At 40.5% G+C, this 20,600-nt stretch overlaps 1 protein-coding gene across 2 annotated transcripts in view; it reads left to right on the plus strand.

Moving 5' to 3' along the window:
• UST (uronyl-2-sulfotransferase) overlaps window positions 1-20,600 on the plus strand; it is a 102,225-nt gene that overhangs the window by 9,392 nt on the left and 72,233 nt on the right. For both annotated transcript variants that reach the window (XM_014951264.1, XM_014951263.1), the window contains exons 2-3: window positions 6,747-6,902; window positions 14,093-14,172. In XM_014951264.1, coding sequence (XP_014806750.1) covers window positions 14,093-14,172 — 80 coding nt within the window. In that variant the 5' untranslated portion in view covers window positions 6,747-6,902. The remainder of the gene's footprint in view (window positions 1-6,746; window positions 6,903-14,092; window positions 14,173-20,600) is intronic.

Consider the following 20,600-nt stretch of genomic DNA (forward strand, 5'->3'; position numbering starts at 1 on the left):
AGGAGGAAAAACAGCAATTTTAAACTTTACAGTTCCAAGATACATATACATATAATGTGAAGCTGCCCTGGAGTTAAAATGTGGCTGGCACAAATCCTGCAGCTTAAGGGGTTTTTGATATTACACAGAAAACCTTCCTCTGGGAAACTGGGTAATTAAAGTGACACCAAAATTGTTAATCTACCTGAATTCCCTCAACAAATACCAGAGTCAGTGAACCACGTCCTTACATCATTTATCTCCTTTATCTTGTTATGAGATAGGTGCACACCAGTAAAATTACTTCCACAATGTGATGAACTTTAGAAGTAAGAGATGAAAATACTGCTTTGTGCAAGATAACTAATGGGGGTCTTCCTGTTCTTCTCCTGTTGTAATCTGCATACACTCATGTAGGGTAAGGAAGAAAAAGAGTGATGGCTTTATGTTCTGCAACCCTCTCTATACCAGCAACAGTCCCATATGCTTTGATTCTTCGAAATGCCATCCTGAGATGTTTTAAAAAGAGCTGTCTGCAAGATATAAAGGATAACTTTTCAGTTCTCTTTGGCAGTAGGGTGATGATGCAGCACTGTATCTAATTTGGGTCCCACAGGAGGTGAACAAATTGCAAGCTGCAGAGGAAAGGATGAAGAGGTCGAAAAGCATGCTAAGAAAGGGTGAGGGGAAAAGATTTGTTTCATCTAGCAGGTGTTGGTTGTACTCCCTCTCTAGCCAATTATTTGTTTGGTAGGATGATTCCCTCACCTGCTTCATCCCTGAGAGGAAGCGGAGCTGCCGTTGCATGTGTACAGCAAATGTTGCTGAATTATTAGAGCCAGGGGTTCTGCTCACGCCTCCAGAGACTGCCTAACATCAGTGACCACCTGAAACCACTTGCTGAACAGAGCATCTGCTCTTTACCAGCCTCTTTGACTCTTTGTATGCATGGGCTGAATTTGAACATCGCTGTAATTTCACATACTTGAAATAAACGGGCTCCTTGGCAGGGAATCTTGTGCAGCAGATTGCAGAAGTCGAGGCTTTGATCTCCTGCGAGCTGCTGTTGTAGGGAGGTAAATCAGGTGTACTATATAAAAAGAGCAAAATGAAATGTGTTGACGGGATGCAGTCAAAACTTTGAAAACTTGATCATTGACCTTTTCTTGGTAATTTTCCCAGGTTGCTATTGATGTTATCATAGTTTCAATTTGCTGTATGTATAGCTATAGTATCTTGTAATAGGATGTGATCTGAGACTTAACAGAGAGACTTTACTGTATTTTGTACTGAGCTCTTCTTAGATTTGTGAGGGTGCGGTACTTCACTGAAAAATTATTGGAAGTTTTGAAATTCTATGCAGCCAATCTGTTTTGGGGACACGTCAGGAACCATGAGCTGTGGCAGACATTTAATAGTAGTACTTTTCTTAAGTCTTTATAAGTTTAAGGACTATGTCTACAACTAGGCTCCTTTTGCTACTTGTGCTCCATGGTTATGTCTTCAATTTATTTTGGTACTTAGGGATGTTGAATCATTAGAGAACACATTTTAACTTATTCTTCCAAATATGTCAGCTGCAAAACAGATGAAATGTGGTGTTTGGGGCAGGGCGGGGGGAGAGGGGGGAAGTCATCCTTTTTCAATTAAATTAGTTGCTTAATGAAAACGCAACAGAAGAATCTTTGATTTCTTCTTCTGCCCTATTTTCAGTGCTCCACTGCAGCTATATGACTTTCAAACTCCGAAAACAAACTTCACCATTACCTTTCTTGTGGTTTCTAGTGTACTTTCGGTGACTCTTAGAGATGATATTGCTGTCTGCTCTGCCTTGGAGTTGGTTAGTTCCAAAAGCTTAACTCTGTCCAGTGTCACTAGGCTCTACAGGTGGATCTTGACATAACTGGATCTGTGAAGTTTAGCTGGGGAGGAAGGAGGCTGACTAGTAATTTATTTTATTTTCTCTCTTTTTCAGCTTTCAGTCATGTTTTCTGCTGACGTATCTTTGTGTTAGCAATTCTTTTTTGTGTTAACAATTCTTGGTTGTAACTGCTTTAAAAGCGAGTAAGAATAAGTTGATATTTGTGTGGAATGAGATTTTGTGAGCGATTGATGAAGTTAGGTTTAGAACATGTTATCTCTTAGAGTTTGTCTTTAAATAGGCTGTGGCAGGCTTGTGATAAACCTCAATTAAAAAGAGGCATCCAGTGTACCGAAGATTATCTTAAAGCTGGCAACTAAATTATCTAATCTGTCTTCATGAAATCCACAATGTGAGAATGGGTATTCTCTGGAAATGGTAGAAGTTAAGCTAAAAATTAAATGCATGATAGGTAACAAAATTCTGGAATTTATTGGTATAGCAAGTGCTGTGAGAAATTCTTTAGGCAACAGGCAAGGATGTGCCCTCTAATATCCCATATACAATCTTTGGGAGCACTGGGGGAGGAGGGGAGAGACTGGAGGGAAATGTACTGCTGACAGTGCGGAGGTTTTTAGGTGCATTTTCCAGTGTTCATGAACCAAATGGGCCATTGCTTTGACCCAGTAAGCCATTTTTAAAATTCTTATAATTCTGTCTCGGACAGGAAAAAAAAAAAAGGAGAGGTTGCACTCGGAAGATGCGATGCTGTATAGGGATGTGTGATGTCAGGAAATGTTTCGTTGCTTTTGCAATCTTACCAGTTTTGTCTGTGTTGGTTGGCCTCATTCATGTGATAAACATGGAACACTGTCTGACCACGTGTTAGTGTCTGCTCAGAAAGCAGAAGCTACTTCTGGCCCCTCTCATGAGTAAGGACAGGGGTCACTTGCAGAGCTGTGAAGTTAATGGATTGCTTTCTGGGAACATCTATCTCTGACATGAGTTATTTGTCTGGGAAAATTGTACCTGGGCTGAGAAATTTTTGGCAGGTGGGCAAAATTACACTGGATTTGGCTCAGTTAAAAGTGGAATGATTTAGGTCTTTGGGTGGATCCCTAAATTGTTGACACTGCAAGTAATTATCCAGCCTAATTTTTTTTAATGGTGAAAAAGTTTACCTGCATGCTGAAGATGGTAGCCTGGGCTTTTGTCAGACTATCTGAGAAATGGCTTCCCTCTTGAGACTGGCAGACCTACCAAACAGAACTGCTAGGTCATCGTCTGTAATGCAAATTCATTTTGGGTTGAACTTGCCTTTTTTTTTTTCTCCTTGATTTCATTCACAGTGGTTCTTGACGTCTAATTTAACTGTGGAACAAAAGAAAAAAAAAAACCTTCAGTTTGAACTGACAAGTAAATTGTTATAAAACTTTCCAAACCCTTGGAGAGAGTTGTTTTAATTATACTGTGGGTTTTACTTTTTTGTAGCTGTAAGTAGTAATTAATATAAATCCAAAGTGAATTACATGTTTGAATTGTTTATATTACCTCTGGGCTTTGATGCAGTGCTCAATAAAGTCACTCTGTAATTATTTTTAAGTTGTGTATATTGTTACATGAATATCATGTTGCCAGAGCATCACCTCAGCAGTTAGTCAGTCTACATGATACATGCTTTCATTGTAAAATAAAATGTAATCCAATTAGCGTTTTGTAAACCTCCAGCTGCTGTTTTCCACCCTGAAAAAGTTTTCAATTTCTTGCATTTCAGTTTTCTGGAAGAAGTATTTCTTCCTCTAAAAAGTTACCTAGGTGTTTTCTAAAATGCAGAAAGCAGATTTGCAGTGTCCTAAGGGAACTGGTCACATTAAGCAAATACTTTGTTATATACCAGAGGCCTGATGGCTTTGTGTAGTGGGCACACCCGCTGGTGCATTTAGGTGTGTAAGTGGGATGGTGACGTAAACAGAGGAAACATGAGCAAAGCTTCAGCAGTGAATCCCTAAAGCTGGCCACAGTCAGCAGTGCTGCGAGTCAAGGTTTGATTACCCTTAATGACTGTGTTCTTCTGAAGTGAGCTTTGAGCTGTAGAGTTTGTCTTCAATCTTGTCAGATTTTACCTAAGTGCATTCAGATTTTTACTGAATCAAAGCATTGATGTATTGGCCTCCTTTAAACCAAACAGTTGTCTGAAAATAATAGCCCTTTATTTCAGTTTTCTCTATCTGCAGTGAGTATTTGCTTATGCTTTCTTTTTGGGGGTTGCCATGGTTATCGTCTGTGTGCAGAGCAGAATCGTGCTATGTAGGAAGGTGAGTTTCAGAAACAAAGGTGAGAACTGGCCAAACTTGGTAGCAACTGCCATTTTTTTAGTTGGTAAAGTTGTTTGCACTTTGAATAGAGACTTTACAAAGGCCTGCTTTAATTTTATTTCATTTTAAAAGAATGATATTAATAAGATTCACCCAAAGTTACTGGCTAATCAAGTCAGGGATTTAATTAGAAGTTGAATGCAATCTGGGTGCAGCAAAATTTCACTTGAAATGAGTAAAGTACTAATGAAGAAAATTTTGCTCTCTGTGTTGCAAAGTGCGACTCTGCTATGAAAATCAAAGCAGTTAATAATTATGAAGCGTTTTTAAACGTTACCATACCCCTACAAACTCTCATCATGTATCCCATTTCCAGGACGCTGTGCAAACACATGCTGTTTTGCTCTTGCTCCTTCACTGGCGCTTGTCAGCGTCTACTTAACATTTCTTGTGAAGGCTTTCCCATACGTGCACAGCAAAGTGTGCTGTGAGTGTACGTCTGAGCAGAGAAACTCCCATTCCACAAGTTTCAGTGGTGGTCTGCAGATAGTGCTGCCAGGGTGGTGGCACATACTGATGCTGGTTCTTGTTACTCGAAGAAATGAAATCAAAAAGGGGACAATCCATAATATGGCTCGTGTTCTTGCGTAAGGAAAATTTCCCTTGTGGTGTCCCTGGTATTATAATCAACATAATAAAATGTGTTCAAATGTTAACCTTTCAGGCATCATTAGCGGTTGTTTTGGAAAAGTTTTAGCTACAGCTGTAACATAGAGATGTTAAATTCATCACCTTTGGAGTTCCCTAGTCCCATTGAGGCTGGGATTTTGCATTTCACAGGAAGCAAGGCTTCCAAGGAATAAGGGGGCTAGGTTTCTCATAGAAAACTTTATAAAAATATTACAAAATAGTACGGTTTGGTGTATTATGTGGGTTTTATACAAGCCTTGGGAGACCCGTATTTACTTGCTGAATTAGCAGATGTGATGTCCTGGAACTTGGAAAGCTTAACTGAAGCCATGATTACCGAATACCTACCCCTTCCCCAGGTAATTTGGAGAATGGCAGCTTCCATGTTTATGTCGCAGTGAAGGATATCTTAGACATTGCAACCAGTAACAATAGTTATGTTCTTTTGATCATTAAATGTGATGTTGATAGCAAAGTGCCGGTATGTTCCCATTATATATAAGGGAATCCAGATTTTTTTCTTTTATTTTTTTTTTTATTCTGGTTTGCAGTCCTCTCTGAAAGTAATCTTTAGGGTTGCCTGAGGAATCATTTTGCTTCCCTGATGAAGATCTATTAGCTGTTCAAATACTGTGAGAAGTGCCAGAAGCCCATACGCCTCATCTGACTGCTTTTATGTTAGAATCCCTTCTGCACGAAGAATGTGATTGCATCAACAGCATAAGTATCTACAGGCTGAGATACACTGTCACTTTGGCACACGAGCTGTTCCTTGCGCTGAACACATCACCTGGGACCAGGGTGAAGGCCCTGTGTTGGGAAACAGTTTTTGCCATCATCTTAATAGAAAAATGAGCTTTTAATAAGTGACTGCCATATATGCACTGCTGTGGATGAAACTGTGAGCCCCTATGTTAGCCAATTTAAAAGGCTTGAAAACAGATGCCTCTTGGCCTGTAATATTACCAGATGCTGCTGCTATGTCCTATACACCAAATACTGTCTAGTGCAGTAATGTGACTTCAGAATGCCTTTTACTGAAAGAATTGCCCATGGACGTCGTCCAGGAACAAGCATGTCTCCAATGTAATTCACTGTCCTGGAGTAATACTGGCTTGTTCTGGTTTCCTGAGAAGGAGAGGATGGTGCAAGAGTTAGCGTGGGCTGGAGACTGTTCCCAGTTGGCAGGTTGGATGTGGCTGTGCTGTTTTGAAGTTTAGTGAACATTACCTGTACAGAGGTGATCAGACTGTGCCAGTTGGCCTTCAGGCGCCAGCTATGGCCCCGGCGTTGTTTGTTCCACAAGTACATACCTAGCCAGTGGCAGGATTTGTCCTCTGAGTCTCTCTGGAAGATTCATGTTTATATTTGAAATTGAAGCAGTTGGTTAATTTTAGCTCTATACAACTGGGGGTTGGTTGGGGTTTTTTTTTTCTTTTTAAGCTGAAGTTTTGCAATTCCAGCATTCCTCTTGTGTTAGGTCAACTTCACTTTGAGTTGCCAAACTGTTGTGCAAATTCACTTCTCCTCGTTCTTTGTATGGGAGGCAGTCAGCTAAAGCTGACTATTTGCAGTGAGGTTACAAGCACCAAACTTAAGCTCACCATCATCTTCACTGGAAGACACCAGCAGTGGCTAAGTGTTTCTAGACTAGCTACCAATCTGCACGTTTACATTAAACTGGATCATGAGGGGAGAATCTCAGCTTGCCACCTCCTGAGCCATGTGTTTCTATTCTAAAGAGCTTCTAGCTTGCTGATGGAAGTGAATGCTTCTGACCTGGGCAGGGCCCTAGAAATTCTCCTGTATGTATCTTTTGGCTTAAAGTCAAAACATGCTGTGATTCAGAGGTACGCAGAAACAAAAACACTGACTCCATGGTTTTTTCAATCTTTATTTAGGTACTTCCTTTCCCCAGCCAGGTGGTCTACAACAGAGTTGGAAAGTGTGGGAGCCGAACTGTGGTTTTGCTTTTGAGAATTTTATCAGAGAAACATGGATTCAACCTGGTTACATCTGACATCCATAACAAAACGAGACTGACCAAAAATGAACAGGTAAGTTACTCTTGCTCATCTTAGATCCTCTTTTCTTATTATGTTTGTGAAACTGAGAAACAAAGGCACATGCCAGCAAAAATAGTATTGAAAAGGTGTACTGCTCTTATTATGTTTGTGAAACTGAGAACCCAAGGCACATGCTAGCAAAAATAGTATTGAAAAGGTGTACTGCTACTTTGACCTCAGTAATCAGCCAGAATTCATCACCCTCTAAGTACTTCAGTTAATGGGATAAATGGATGGTAGAGCCAAGAGCAACACGGTGTGGAAGCTAACCAGAAAAACTAACTTCCAGCGAGCCAACTTTTGAATTTAGTCAGCGTAGCAGCTAGTCCAGCAGTGAGGCAAGAAGGGTTAGTACAAGTGAAGTTAGGTGCTAACAGCTTCTGGGACCTAGATTAATGTATCTGCAGGGCACCGACATTTATCATGTAAGCGGGCCAGCTTATTCACACCTATCTTGGGTCTCCTTAAGCAGAGCAGGAGTAAAGAATAGCCAACAGGAGCGTTTTGCTCACTTTCTTAGTTCACTTCTAGTGATTGGTTGCTTCAAAAAGTTGTTTCCCAGGGCCATGCTAACCCATGTTGCTATAATCTGACATGTCCTTGATCCTATCTCAGCCTCTTGCTCAAACGTCTTTTTCATGTTATCGCACAACCCTCACGAAGGCAAGTGGAAACACCACATGAAACTTCCTTACCCAGACACCACTTTTTGTGTTCCCTTAAAGTTATAGAGGGAATTATTTTGCAGCTTTGATTCCACAAAAGATCCAGTTATTTAAATTCCCTTGTATTTAGCGTAACCATGTGCCCTCTGAGAGTGTTCCTGCCATCACTAGATATTGATGCAAGTAATACAAAAAAACTTCAGGCTCTCAAGTGTACAGATGTAGCCAGATGCTGTATACACACGGCTGTTGCACACACTGTCCACAGCTGCTGTTTTGATCTGCTGATAAGGTAAATGCTGCAGCAACTGCCTGCATCAGTCTTAGGAATAGCAGCCTGCAAACCACAGAAGGATGTGTGTGATGATCAAAGTACGGATGTGGGCCTGCCAGTGGCATTGTGCTATGATAGGGGATGATTTATTTGTAGCCTCTTGATGAGCCTAAGTTTGTTATTTTAGATACAGCAGTTCATTCATAATGGGAATTTGGGAGCAGATGTTGCTCCTGCAGGTCCCATCCTCCTCCCTTCCAAGGTGGCCATTGGAGTCCCACCAGCAGCTGGCTCACCTAACCCCACGCAGCACTCAAGATCAGCCCAAGGTGGGGACCAGCTTGCCAGGGCTGCCATGCTAGCCCAAAGGCTTCTGTGCGTGACTGGGTGCAAACCCCCAGTGACAAGCTGTGGGGTGAGGCCAGTGTCCCCCTAAATGCCCCCACCTGTGGCCAAGGGAAGGGGCAGAGCCTGGGCTACAGCTACTGCAACATTCCTCTCTATCCCACCAGCAGCACTATAGAGCCTGGAGAGTTCACAAAATGGTCCCATGAGGTTGCAGTCAAGCTATCCTCTGCTACGGAGCCTGCCTGGGTAGTTTTTCTGCTTAATTGGAATTTCTGTGGGTATGACTGCTCTTGTGTTTTGGATTGTCTTGGTTTTGACCATGTCCTTCATCAAGTTTCATTGCTGATTGGGAGATGCATGATAAAACCTTTCAGGTACTACTAATAATGAGCTTTCACCCTCATCAGCTACTTCTTTCCAGTTCTGTTCCACCTTTCTCTGGATTGTCCTTTGTTAAACACAATACGAGATCAAATCTCAACAGTCTTCTGTGCTTTAGTCCAGCATGTGGAGATTCCAGAGAGGCCCAGGCTTATTTTTGATGCAACCAATACACTGCCGGAGGATAGACACCTGCATTACTTTTTGCACTCCAGAAGCTGTTAGGTTACTAGACAGCAAATGTGCTGGAACACAGATGGTGCTGGAAGTACTGCTACAGAGCTGAAGATTTACTCTATAGAGTGCTTTACTATAACTTGAGTCTCTTCATTTTAATTTATGGCTTATTTACGTAGTTACAATGGGTTCATCATTTAATGAACACTTTTGCTGAAAAGTACCTTTGATCGCCAGGAAACATGCCTGGAGACAGTAACTGTTCTGTTGTTCAAGGTATTTTTAGTTGTCTTCTCATTTTTTTATGAGCAGAATATGAAAAAATAAATTATTTCTCCCATCTTTAATGTGGTGCACACAAGAGGAAGTTAAGAGAATGGATGGTCTCAGGCTCTAGGCGTTGGAACAAGAGAAAAGACGGCTGTAGGCTCCCAGCGTGAGTGTGGGCTTCTCGCTGGAGATGATACATCTCTCTTCCTTCTGTCATTTGTTTGTCCTGCATTTGGTTAAAGCCCTGATCCAGCTAAGACTTTTCTGTAAATATTTAGTTTATGCAATCTCCTGTTGTTAAATTAATTTGAGCACATAGGTGTTCTTAATGACTGTGGAGATTGCACACAACTGGGATCCATATTCTCTCTGCCTTTTCCAGACTCCTTCCTACTAAGAAAATTTCCCAAATTATGTGCGCCTGCCAGCAATTAGAAGTGCAGCCTTTGAACATCTGTGGGCATAAGGGAGTGAGTTCTGGAAACAGATGAGTTAATCTGTGCCTTACCATTTGCTATAATATTTCCAAGTAAATTAAATACAGAAAATAACATGTAGTATTCATGTATACAAAATCAATCTAATTCATGTGGCTTCAAAATGACACACAAACTGTTGCAAAATGACTTCTTCCCCCACCCCCATTTTTTTGCCTTTGGAGAAGTAAGAATGAGTGTGCTTGTAGACATACAAATACCAATCACATACAAGACTAATTGATAGTTTATCCTCTTCTTGTTTTCTTCTACTACCTATCCTTTTGGCCATGCAGCCAGCTTTATATATAATTCCCATTTAACACACTAAAAATCCATCACTAGCTTTTCTTAAATGCTTTTAAAGAGAGAAAATTGCTCATAGCTGCTTGGGGAGCTGAAGAAATTCTTGAAACCATTCCAAATTTTTGAGAGCTGAAAATGAAGATCTAGTCTCATTCCTGTGAGTTGTTTATGGAAATGAATACCGAGATGAAAGCGATACACCAAATACCTGTAGATACTTGTGCTTCCTGGACTCTACGTGCCTTCAGTAGAGACTGAAAACAGTAGAAGGTGCTAAAGAACTCACAAGACAGACAGATGCAGAGATTTTTATTTTCCTATTTGTATCAGTGTTAGTGCAGACCATGGTGTCATCCAGATAACCTCACTTGGAAAATCCCAGTTGTCTCACCATACATTTTGACCTTTTGCTCTCCCAGTGAAATAGAGCAGCTTAAAAAAATCTAGTAACATTTCAGCTGTTCCCTGGGATGGGTTATTATCTGATTATTTCTTTTTATTCCCAGTAGAATTTACCTATTGCAAGTTTTGAACCAAATGGGACTGCTCTGAGCAGCCAATGCAGGGGGCTGACCATTTCCAGAAGAGGGAAAGAAGGTGTCCTCTCTCAGGGGCCTGAGTGGAGTTTTTGAGCAAGAACAATGCTGTGGCTGGAGCAAAGCCATCCTCCACATTTCTCCCCTTTCGGGGAGGGCCCCATCCAGTCTCTCTCAGCGTCATTTCACTGTGCCATCTGCTGGATTGTTATTTACAATGCAGCAACAGCTGAGGACAAATACACAGATGATGCTGAGCCATTATGGTTTGATTTCTTCAGTATGGCCAACTGAGACTACTGTGGTAGCATAGGACAGTAAACATGGAAAAAAACTTCCCCCTTGGACTATTGCCTCTTGGTGCTCTTGCTCAGGTGGGCTTTAAGATTCAAAAATATCTTGTGATTTACAGGATTGCCTCTGTTCATGGATCTGGTCTGCTTTAAAGGTTTAAAAGTCAGTGCAGAAAATGAATTTTGGAGAAAAAACTTAGAGTAAAAGCTTAAGCAAGGAGTCACACTGGTAGAAAGATGTTATACTAGGGAGCAAATCAGCATCTAGGCTAAAGATTCTGTTCCTTGCAATTAATTGGTGTGTGAGGTGGTGGGGTGGAATGACAGCAAATGTGTGTTGACCGCACCACAGAGGTCTTTGCAACTGTTTGTTGTGTGTTAGCATCTCAGCAGGCTCCTGCCATGCAGTGTGCATGCTCCCCTTTGCTGGGGGAACTACTTGGTTCCACTTTGGTTCACTTTTGCCCAGAGGTCGAGCTGAGCTGATTTGGCTGGGCCGTGGCTTCCTCCAGATACTTTTACAGCTTCTCCCTCCAAACGTGGATGTACTCTGGTTCATCTCTTCCCTAATGGCGTTTGCCAGGGTACTTTATCTTCTCCTGCTTGTGCCTTTTCATCTCTTTTCAGACTTAGGTTGGTTTAAGACCACGTCCTAGATCATCTGTGCTTGTATGTATCTCTCTCCTTCATCACTCATTCCATCCAAATGTACTTGCTTTCCTCAGCTTCCATTCTCTGCTCACTCTTACTCTCTGCAGGTCCTTTACACTAATCATCTTGTAAGAAAAAAAAACACAACAAAACCCCAAACAAACAAAACCCAAACACACCTACCACCACCCCCCAAAAAAATCCCACTCTTCTGGGAGACATTGAAAGATTTTTGTTTTCTTTTCTTTTTTCTTTAACATCATCTTAAGGAGGGGCAGATAGCTAGGTATTCCTGAGAAATACATTTGGCCTGTTAGACTGAAATCAGTGCAGCACAGTGGGATCAGAGAGAGGGAGGCCCAAGGGAAATATGGCCACAATTTGCATGTGGCCGTGAGCCATTACAGTTATTTATTTCTCCCTCCTGACATCTGCGTGTTGTTTCTGTTGAGCCTTACTTACCCTTTTGGCTGCGTTTTTAAAACAATGGTTTTCGCTTGTTTGTTCATATGCACATTGTAGCTTTATCCACATCTGCTTACAAGTCCAGTTGATCATTAAGTGTCTAAATATGAAGGTACTTCAAGTCAAAAACAAAATTCCTTGTCTGCTTTGGAGTAAGCTATTATCATAGCTCGAGAGATTGTTTGGTAGCAAGAGTTTTAAAGAAAAAAAGCCAGGAGGGAGATGCTGTCCTACTCTCTGTGCATCTTTCCAGAAGTGCCTCTGCCAGTCCGGCAGCAGGTTGACAGGAGCCCGACACTGACATCGGGTGAAGTGTGATGGGAAACACGTATCAATAACTTCCTTCTGCCATCTTCCTTCCATCATTCATGCAGATAGAGTAACGTGGGTAAAATGCCATTATTACATAAAGCTTCATACAGTTCTGAGAATTTCACTTCTCCTGTAACTTGTAACAAAAAAAAGAAGCCAACTGAGACATCAGATACCCAGCCTCTAGAGTTTCCTCTTGTTTCATTCTGCAAGGTGAACAAATATAATTTTTTGGCAGAGTTACCAATCCTAAAGAAATGTCAACTTACTTGGTTTGCTTGGAAAGCTTTCTGTCTCTTCAAAGCATTAAAAAACAATACTTAATCACTTCAAGCCAATTATTTCAAAGTTTCCTGGGCTTTCTAATTCTCGTCTGGGCAAGCTGTGCTCTTCAGATTTATTAATTTCTTGCTCATAGCATTTATCTTGTACTGAAGGAGCTGTATAAAGACCTATTTGTACCCGAATCAAACAGTCCAGAGTCCAGATACAACTAACTAAAGTGGGGGGGCTATTACCTTCCTGCCTTTTTTTTTTTTTTTTTTTTTTTTTTTAACTTCTCCACACATCATCTCTCTGTTTTCACTTGTTTCTCTTTTCCTTTCATATTGTCTTTCCTCTTCCTTACGTTCCACTCCCTTGGGTTTGCAGCCTTTCTCAAACCTAACATACTTTGATATACTTTCTCAGACCAACTATGTCTTGATATACAAGGTCTATACCTAATGTCCCTTGATTTACTCAAACTAATTTGACAGGAAAAGGCCCATCCTGAGACAACAGACAAAATAAGCTGTCTGCTTCAGTGCTCATCATACATGCATGTGTATAAAAGTGTTGAGAGCAAAGCAAATGTTGGGAAAAGCATGTTAGTGTGTGCACTTTTTTATTTGATGCTAGAGGTTAAATGGCAATAGCTTGTGTTGTCCGAAAGAAGGCAGGAGAAAATGCAGAATGAAAGCTGGATGAGAAGCAGTAAAATGTGACAGTGTAAAAAACCATGACAAAATATCCATATATCAAAACTGGGAAATAGAAGGAAAAAAATTGACAATCGGTGTCTCTTAAATGTAGTTTAATATTTGTTATGGCATGGGCATCATTTTCTGCCATGCTCTTCATGGTACACTTTTAGTGTAGTAACTCATACCTGTCATTTCAAATGCATTTGTGTTCAGTGTCCATAACATAGCCTGCATTTGAGCACACAACAGAAAATCTGAAAATCAGTCTTAGGAAATTAATAGTAAGGAAGCAAAATTATTGAGGAAATCTCAATTCTCTAGCATGTCTAGCTCCTCTAGACACTCTCAGTTTCCTCTAGTTCATAGCTGTAACTCAACTTATACAACACAGATACTCATATCCATGGTGCACAGTCTTCAGTCTATGCTGGTTACATTATTCCATTTTAATGATCTGAAATTTTTTTTTTTTTTAAATTTAAATGGTGTGAAAGTGCCTGAACTAGAACTTAGCATCATCTTTCTGAAAGTGCCCGTTTAATTTATACTCGTAATTTGCTGTAATAGTAAAAGGAATGGCAAGTGCTGATCTCTATATTTCAACGGGTGAATCAGTCAGTGTTTTGGCAATGTTGGAAATTTTTATTGTTATATGAAAATGGTCATTGGCTCAGCTCCCACATTCTGTTACAGTTTCAGGCATTTTACATTTTGGTGTCCTGGTGAACAGAGGGCAGCTGCCACTTGCAAAGCTCTGGTGCAGATTTAGGCAGGGTTTAGATTTTTCCTTTAGTTTACACTTTCCCCTAAACTCATACCCACTTCTGGAAGTACATAAGCTCCATGATAGCACGATGGTGCCTGTGGCTTAACCTTTCTTGCTTAGACATGAAATAGTAACCGTGCTATCTTGATGACAGCGTTTGGGAGGGACGGTGGGGAAGGAGTTACTGAGTAATTCACACTTGAAAATTACATCGTCGTATGTTGTTTGAGAGTTAGATTTATCTCAAAATGTGTATTGACGTAACATGGAAAATTTGATTTGTTAATTCTTTTTAGATGGAATTGATTAAAAACATAAGCACTGCGGAGCAGCCCTATTTATTCACTAGACATGTTCATTTCCTCAACTTCTCAAGGTAAGGCATTTTTTCAGTCAAAAGTCTTTTTCATTGATTTCTCTTAATTGTAATACATAGAATGTTTTCCCTCCTTTTTACATATAAGCAATACAATGTCCTCTTTTTCCCTTCCTTATTAATTGTAATACATAGAACGTTTTCCCTCCTTTTTACATATAAACAATACAATTTCCTATTTTTCCCTTCCTTTCTGGCACTGGTAGTCACATGCAGAAGTTGAGAGACTTTTTTCCAGCCAACATGCATGAGATGATAACTTTGGTCTTTAAACTGCGCACTCGTGTTTTAGAAGTGGCAGCACACTGTTGCGAACGCTTCATCTCTGTATACCCAGAGACTAATATGAGACTGAAAACTCCACTGAATTCATGTCTTTTGTACCTGGGATGACTCTTCACCGAGTCAACCAATTTAATTTTGTTCTGACAAAATAGTTCCCGTTCCACAGGATACAGAAGTATTTATGAACCATGCAGAGGGATTATGCTCTGTATCATGGGAGTGCAGTCCCTTCTGGCAGCTATTTAAAAGTATGCTGCAAGACTTCAGAGACATTTATAGCATGGAATGTGAAGAAAATTGAATTTGGATTAAACTTCTGAGGAATTTTTGGAAGGACGCAAATGAGTGATGCCAGTTAGCATTTAGCCAGGACACAGAGGTTAAAGCTGACTGCAGATGGTTATTGCCCAGGCTGTAAATTTAATTTGGAAATTATATTCAGGAATCATGCCATCTGTGCCACTAGCTTGGACTCCTTGCATTTAGATAAAAAATTTTTCGTAGAAATGTGAATTCTCTACACCTCTCTGCAAGAGCTTGCCTAACTTTCTAGCATTTTGTTTACATAGTAATGTCAGTGCATGCCCTTTGAATGTATGGCTTTGGGCATGGGTAGAAAGTGTAGTCAGAAATTATGAAATTGGGGGGAGGGGATGGGATTGGTTTGCTTTTTTAGAAAATAAAATATTTTGAGCAATTGGAAATTTACTGGATATATATACATTAACTATGGGCATGATTTTATTACATGAAAACAACAGGAGTTAAACAAAATTTCAATCTTCAGAATAGAGAACACAGATTCCATGAGAGTTCTATTTCTAACATATTATTTTTAAAGAATAAAACTCATTAGAATAGGACTTCACATATTTGATAAATGATCTCTCTGCTGAAATGCAAGATAAAGCAAAGAGCCACACCTGACAGTCAAAGGGATTAAATTGATTTTTCAGAGATGGTACACAACATAAGGTACATGAGAAAAAGATGAACATCGTTACTTCTTCCTCCTCCCAAGATCCCATTTTCTATACATATGGTACATCCTTGCCTCATAGGTAACATGTTTCTTCTGCAGTGTATCCATGAGATGAAATCTCTCTACGTTTTTCTTCCAATACAAATTTGTGAAAATATATAAAAATTACGTAAGATGTATAAAAGTATTTGCAGCTTCCTTTTTGGCTGTTCCTTGCAAACCTGAAAAATGTATTTTTCATTTTATGGAGAGGACACTTAGTTTAACTAGTACCTGTAGAGTAGTGAAAAGGCTGATGAATCTTTAAGTAAGACATTGTTGAAGTGCATCAACGTTACTTACTATTGATTTAGCATTTCCTAGTGTTTTCTGATAAATTAAACTCTTTTGAGAGTTTTAGTCCTTAGTTTCAAAATCTTTTGGTGGGTGTTAGACCTAACAGTGAAGTAGCATGTTGAATATTTTCTCTGTTCCTTAATTCTAGGGTGTTTTTTTTAAAAACTGAATTTCATTATGAACTGGAGTGTCAAGTATTGATTCTGCAGAAAGTTCAAGAAAGTAATTCAAATACACATTATAAATATTACAGTGTTGTGAAAGCATTTCAGTTTTTCTTGATTTTATTGCAACTATTAATTTGTAGACCATCTCCAGTGGATAGCTGAACTCAAATTGTCTGGAATGTGGTTCTTCCCGTTTGCTCAAGCTTTTCTACCAGCTCAACATAAAAATCATGCAATACCCTAGAAACTAAAAGAATTGAGGGTCGAAGCGTTGATGTGGTGTTTTCTGCCTGACAGCTGAAGACCTTAGATGGCAGCTCACCATGAGCAGCCAGCGCAGTGGGGAGCAGGATGGTTGCTCAGTGATGGGTAGGGGACAACTGACTCCTAGCTGCAGGCTTAGGGTAGCTTCAGATCCGTGAAAGACTCAAAGATCAGCTTGAAGATTGAAGAACCCTACTTTGGTGAAAACCCCTTGCTCCTTCCCAAGGAAAGGGATGGGGTTTTCTACATGCCATTGTAGCAGAGCCGTTACTGGAAATCAGGAATTTTTGCAGGGGCAGCCATCCTGGGCATTAGTCCAGCAACCAGACTCGTTTCTCTTGTACAGCATTTTATAACTTTGAAGCCAAGCTTTTGTTTGCAGGATAAGGAAAGCTTTGTGCTCCTTCCTCCTGCATGTATCGAGCTGGCAGACAGGTAAGAGATAGAAGGCATGTTATCTCTGCTACTCTTTTGGTAAGCTTGAAGGTCACCATTGGGACAAAAGGAGTCTCTTCCACTTGCCTGGCACTTGTCTGCTTGAGTGCTTTCAAGAACTGTAGGGATTGCATGAAGCTTTTTAGAGTGTATCACCGAGGTTCTAGAGAAACAGAGAAAATGTAAGCAGGAGTCGTGCAAAAAGGGACTCTGCTTTGCTTATGCTTATTGATGCTTCTCAGCTTCTCAAACAGTAGTAAGAAAAATAAACTTGATTTTTGTTTAACATCACTGATGTGAATAGCTGCAATGACAAATCACTTGGATTTTTCCCCTTTGCACCCTGCACCTGCTTATAAACCTGTCAGCACTTAGAGCTCTCTGATTATTCAGAAAAGCCTCATGGCATTTACCTACCATCATTTCCAACTGAAAACAAAAAAAAAAGAATTCAGTGGTGAGTTTGAGCACACGCATGTTTCTGAGGCACCATTAGTTTTGCTAAACAAAGTTCTGAAAACTTGAAAATCTCACCCTGACATGAATGTTTGCCAGGGACACTTTCCCCTCGTTTTTGAACAGTGTTTTAAGATTGCCTGCTGGTGCAGCTGAGTAAATGAATCCTCATTTATTCTCCTACATCTTCCTCTTAGTTCAGTACCATCTTTTCTCAATCCAAAGTAATTCAAAGAGGCAGACAAAAAGGCAAATCTTAAAAGGACACATTAAATCTTATGTGAATTTTTACAGACATAAATCTAATTAATTGCAGCTTCAAACAGGAGATAAAAAACTAAGTTTCTTGCTCTTCTTTGATGTGAGTGAATTTCTACATAATGCTTGTCGAAGGAAAAGCTTTTATTCCCAGTGGTTTGCAGCTTCTCTTCCCAGTCTCCCCAGTGTAGCTAGGGCTAGCTTTAGGTGACCCAGTGCCTTGGGAGGGTGGCTACTCCATCCAGTCCATTTCAGGAAAGTTTCTTTTTGGGAAGATGGTGCTGTTTATTGAATTCTCCTTTACTTGTGGGTGAGGCTTTTCATTATGGTTCTGTGGTCATTGTCCTGCTCGTTTCAGCCTCGATGCTGGATTGACCTCTTCATACCTGGCTTCATTCTAATAATCCTGCTTGTAAATGTTTTTATATGCAGAGATAAATGTTTAGGTCCTTTTTGATTTCATACTGGCTGTTGCTACTGGGGTTAGCCCAGCATTGGATTTTCTTGTTCTTGATTGGAAAGAGTATATTTCTCAGAAGTCTTCCATGAAAGCGTCCAGGCTGCATTTGAAGGCATTGAGTTTTACCACCTCTGCTGCTTCCCTGGGCACTTGGTTCCAGCTGTCTGTCAGCTTTACTGTCAAATTATTGTGGCTAATTTCTGATGTGAACTTCTCTTGCTTTTGCTCCTTATTGAATGAAATGCTTGCTTTATTCCCTGGTGTTTCTCCCCGTACGTCTGTCTGCTGCTGTCATCTCCAAATACCTTTCACTCTTCCAGTGGGTGTTTTCCTCATCCATTTAATGTCTCTCTGACTCTTTTCTGAAATTTCTCCAGTAGTTTCATAGTCTTTATTAAGTGTAAGTATCAAAACTGTACTCTGGATTCGGTCGGCTTCACTAATGCTATATATGGTAGGGAAAAGACCCTCTTTGCAGTAGCCATGCTTATAGCTTCTAAAGCTATGGTTGCGCCAGAGCAATCTGGGCTTTCAGGGTGAGTTGTTTTTCCAGTGTGTTTCCTAGATCCTTTCCTAGTCACTGTTCACCAGGCTGCTATTTCCTATTCTGTAGAAATGGCCTTCATTCCGTATTCTTAAATGTTTTAACCAAGGGGAAAAAAAATTAGTGACATGAAGCGTGCAAAATTACTAACCACTGTCCTACTGCAGTGGATGTTGTGAAGCAGAAAGTTCTTTGAATTTAAAAAAAAAAGGAAAGTGTATTTATGGGAACTCTCAGAATGCTGAGATCTGTTGGCCAGTGTTTAAAAAACACCAAAAAAACCCAAGGAAAAACAAATAACTTTTTTTCTCACATGCCTAGGAAGCTCCAGGAGTTATCAGTCATAATCTGTGCTGTTACCTGCAGTGCACAGGGCAGAGACACCCACCTCCACTCGTGCAGAACTCAGGAATTCAGGAGATCTGCCTCCACGCAGGGATGCGTGCCCAGAAAGGGCACGTTGCAGGACCAGGATGACAGCTATCATTTATCTCTGTCATATTGCATTTTCTTTTCAAAGTCAATGCTGTATATATTAAAAAAAAAAAAAGTAGGAGCCACTAAATTAGTGAAAATACTAATAATTTTTTTGTCTCTTTCTAAATTGAAGTTTATATACTAATGTTGCTAGGAAAAGCATCCAAAATGTTAATAAGAACCAAATATTAAAGAATGTCTCTAAACAGGTAAAGATCTATATGCTGATACATTTGCTGAGATTGCAGGTGTTACTGGTAGATGCAAGCAGCACAGTGAATAACCTGCAGAGAGACAAAACACTATTTCAGGATAGCTGCAGGTCTTCTGCTGTGCTTTATCGTATATGCTGCTTGTCATCTATTTATTTAGCCTAAGGAAAAATGAAGCAGGAAGAAGCTCCAAGTTCATGAAAAAGCCTCACTTGACCTCTTAGTAATCTTCTGCTGAATTAAGTGACTAAAAGTCTTTGGGCAGCTCCTCAAGATGCTCAGTGTGTGCCCCAAGCGTCACAGGTTTCAGAGGAGCAGAAAGAACGTTCGCAGGAATGCGCTGGGGGCAGTGAGGCCACGGGTTTGGGTCAGGATGTCTCAGGGATGGGGAGAATTGTGCAACTCCTGTTTTGGACACAGGAAGGCAGCTTTCCCCCCTGTGACACCAAACTGTTCTCTTTGGAGCATGCACTCAGGGACCCCGCTTTGGGCAGAGCGGGAAGCTTGGCTGCTCCCTCCTGTCTTGGGGTAAATGAACATTACAGGGGAATTTGTAAAAGCCTAAAGATGTGCCTCTGTCAGTGACTGGTAAGTGACTTTTGCTTGTTTAATGGCTGGCTGATTAGGTCAGGGTAAAGTCATAGGATGGAGAAGCATTAAAAAGACCACCCAGAGAGAGAAACAGGCTTTTTCATGTCTCACTGGAGCCATGAATTCTTTACTTTCTGCAGTAGTTATAGGCCACTGGGGAATGATCTCCTTTAAAATTTCCTATGATGTGGTAACGAGATGCTGAGATAGAGCATGGACTCAATTTAATCTTACATTTTAATTAGCCCTTATAATTCAGTTCATTATAACTTATTTGTTCGAAGCCAGGATGAATTATCACTCAGCATTAGTATGAGAGGAGTCATCCTTTCTGTGCTGTCGGGCTGCTGCCCTCTTCTTCCTTTCAGCTGCAGTTTAATCTCTGCAGCATGTATTTAATATCTGTGTGAATGCACTCGGGGAGAGGGGACAAAACTTCCCTTTTAGCATAATTTTCTAAGGAAATAAGACACATACAGCAGTTCCAGCTGTTCCGTGTGTCTTTCCCAGTTTCTTCCCACGCCTAATTCCTAAATAATTTCTGAACCTGTTGGCCAGTGTCAAACCAAATTTGGAAGGCTGGTAGAAGACTCGGAGGCAACCATGCCGCTGCAGGTACATCTGCTGAAGGGAAAGCCAAGCAGACCAGAGCTGCTGGACCTTCTGCTGGGCCACAGCCAGCAGCCACCTCCCTGTGCCTTGCTTGGGTGCCAGTCCCAGCTCTGCCAGGTTCCTCTTGCTTGGTGCATGAGGGATGTGGGGGCTTTGGGGAGGAGAGAAAAGTCTGTTGGGTCTTCTGCTTGGGAAGGTACTTGCCTTTAACTCCTGGGAACAACATAAGAGATGTTTCTGGTTTTCTGTTATTCATTAGCAGAGTTAATGTGTAAAGTTCTTGTTTTTCATGAAGACTTCATTTTTGGTAGGCAGTCTGTATTAGCATTACTGATTATTATTTTTTTAT

Source organism: Calidris pugnax, unplaced genomic scaffold (assembly GCF_001431845.1).
Source record: "Calidris pugnax isolate Ruff unplaced genomic scaffold, ASM143184v1 scaffold24, whole genome shotgun sequence".
In the NCBI taxonomy this organism is placed as follows: Eukaryota; Metazoa; Chordata; class Aves; order Charadriiformes; family Scolopacidae; genus Calidris; species Calidris pugnax.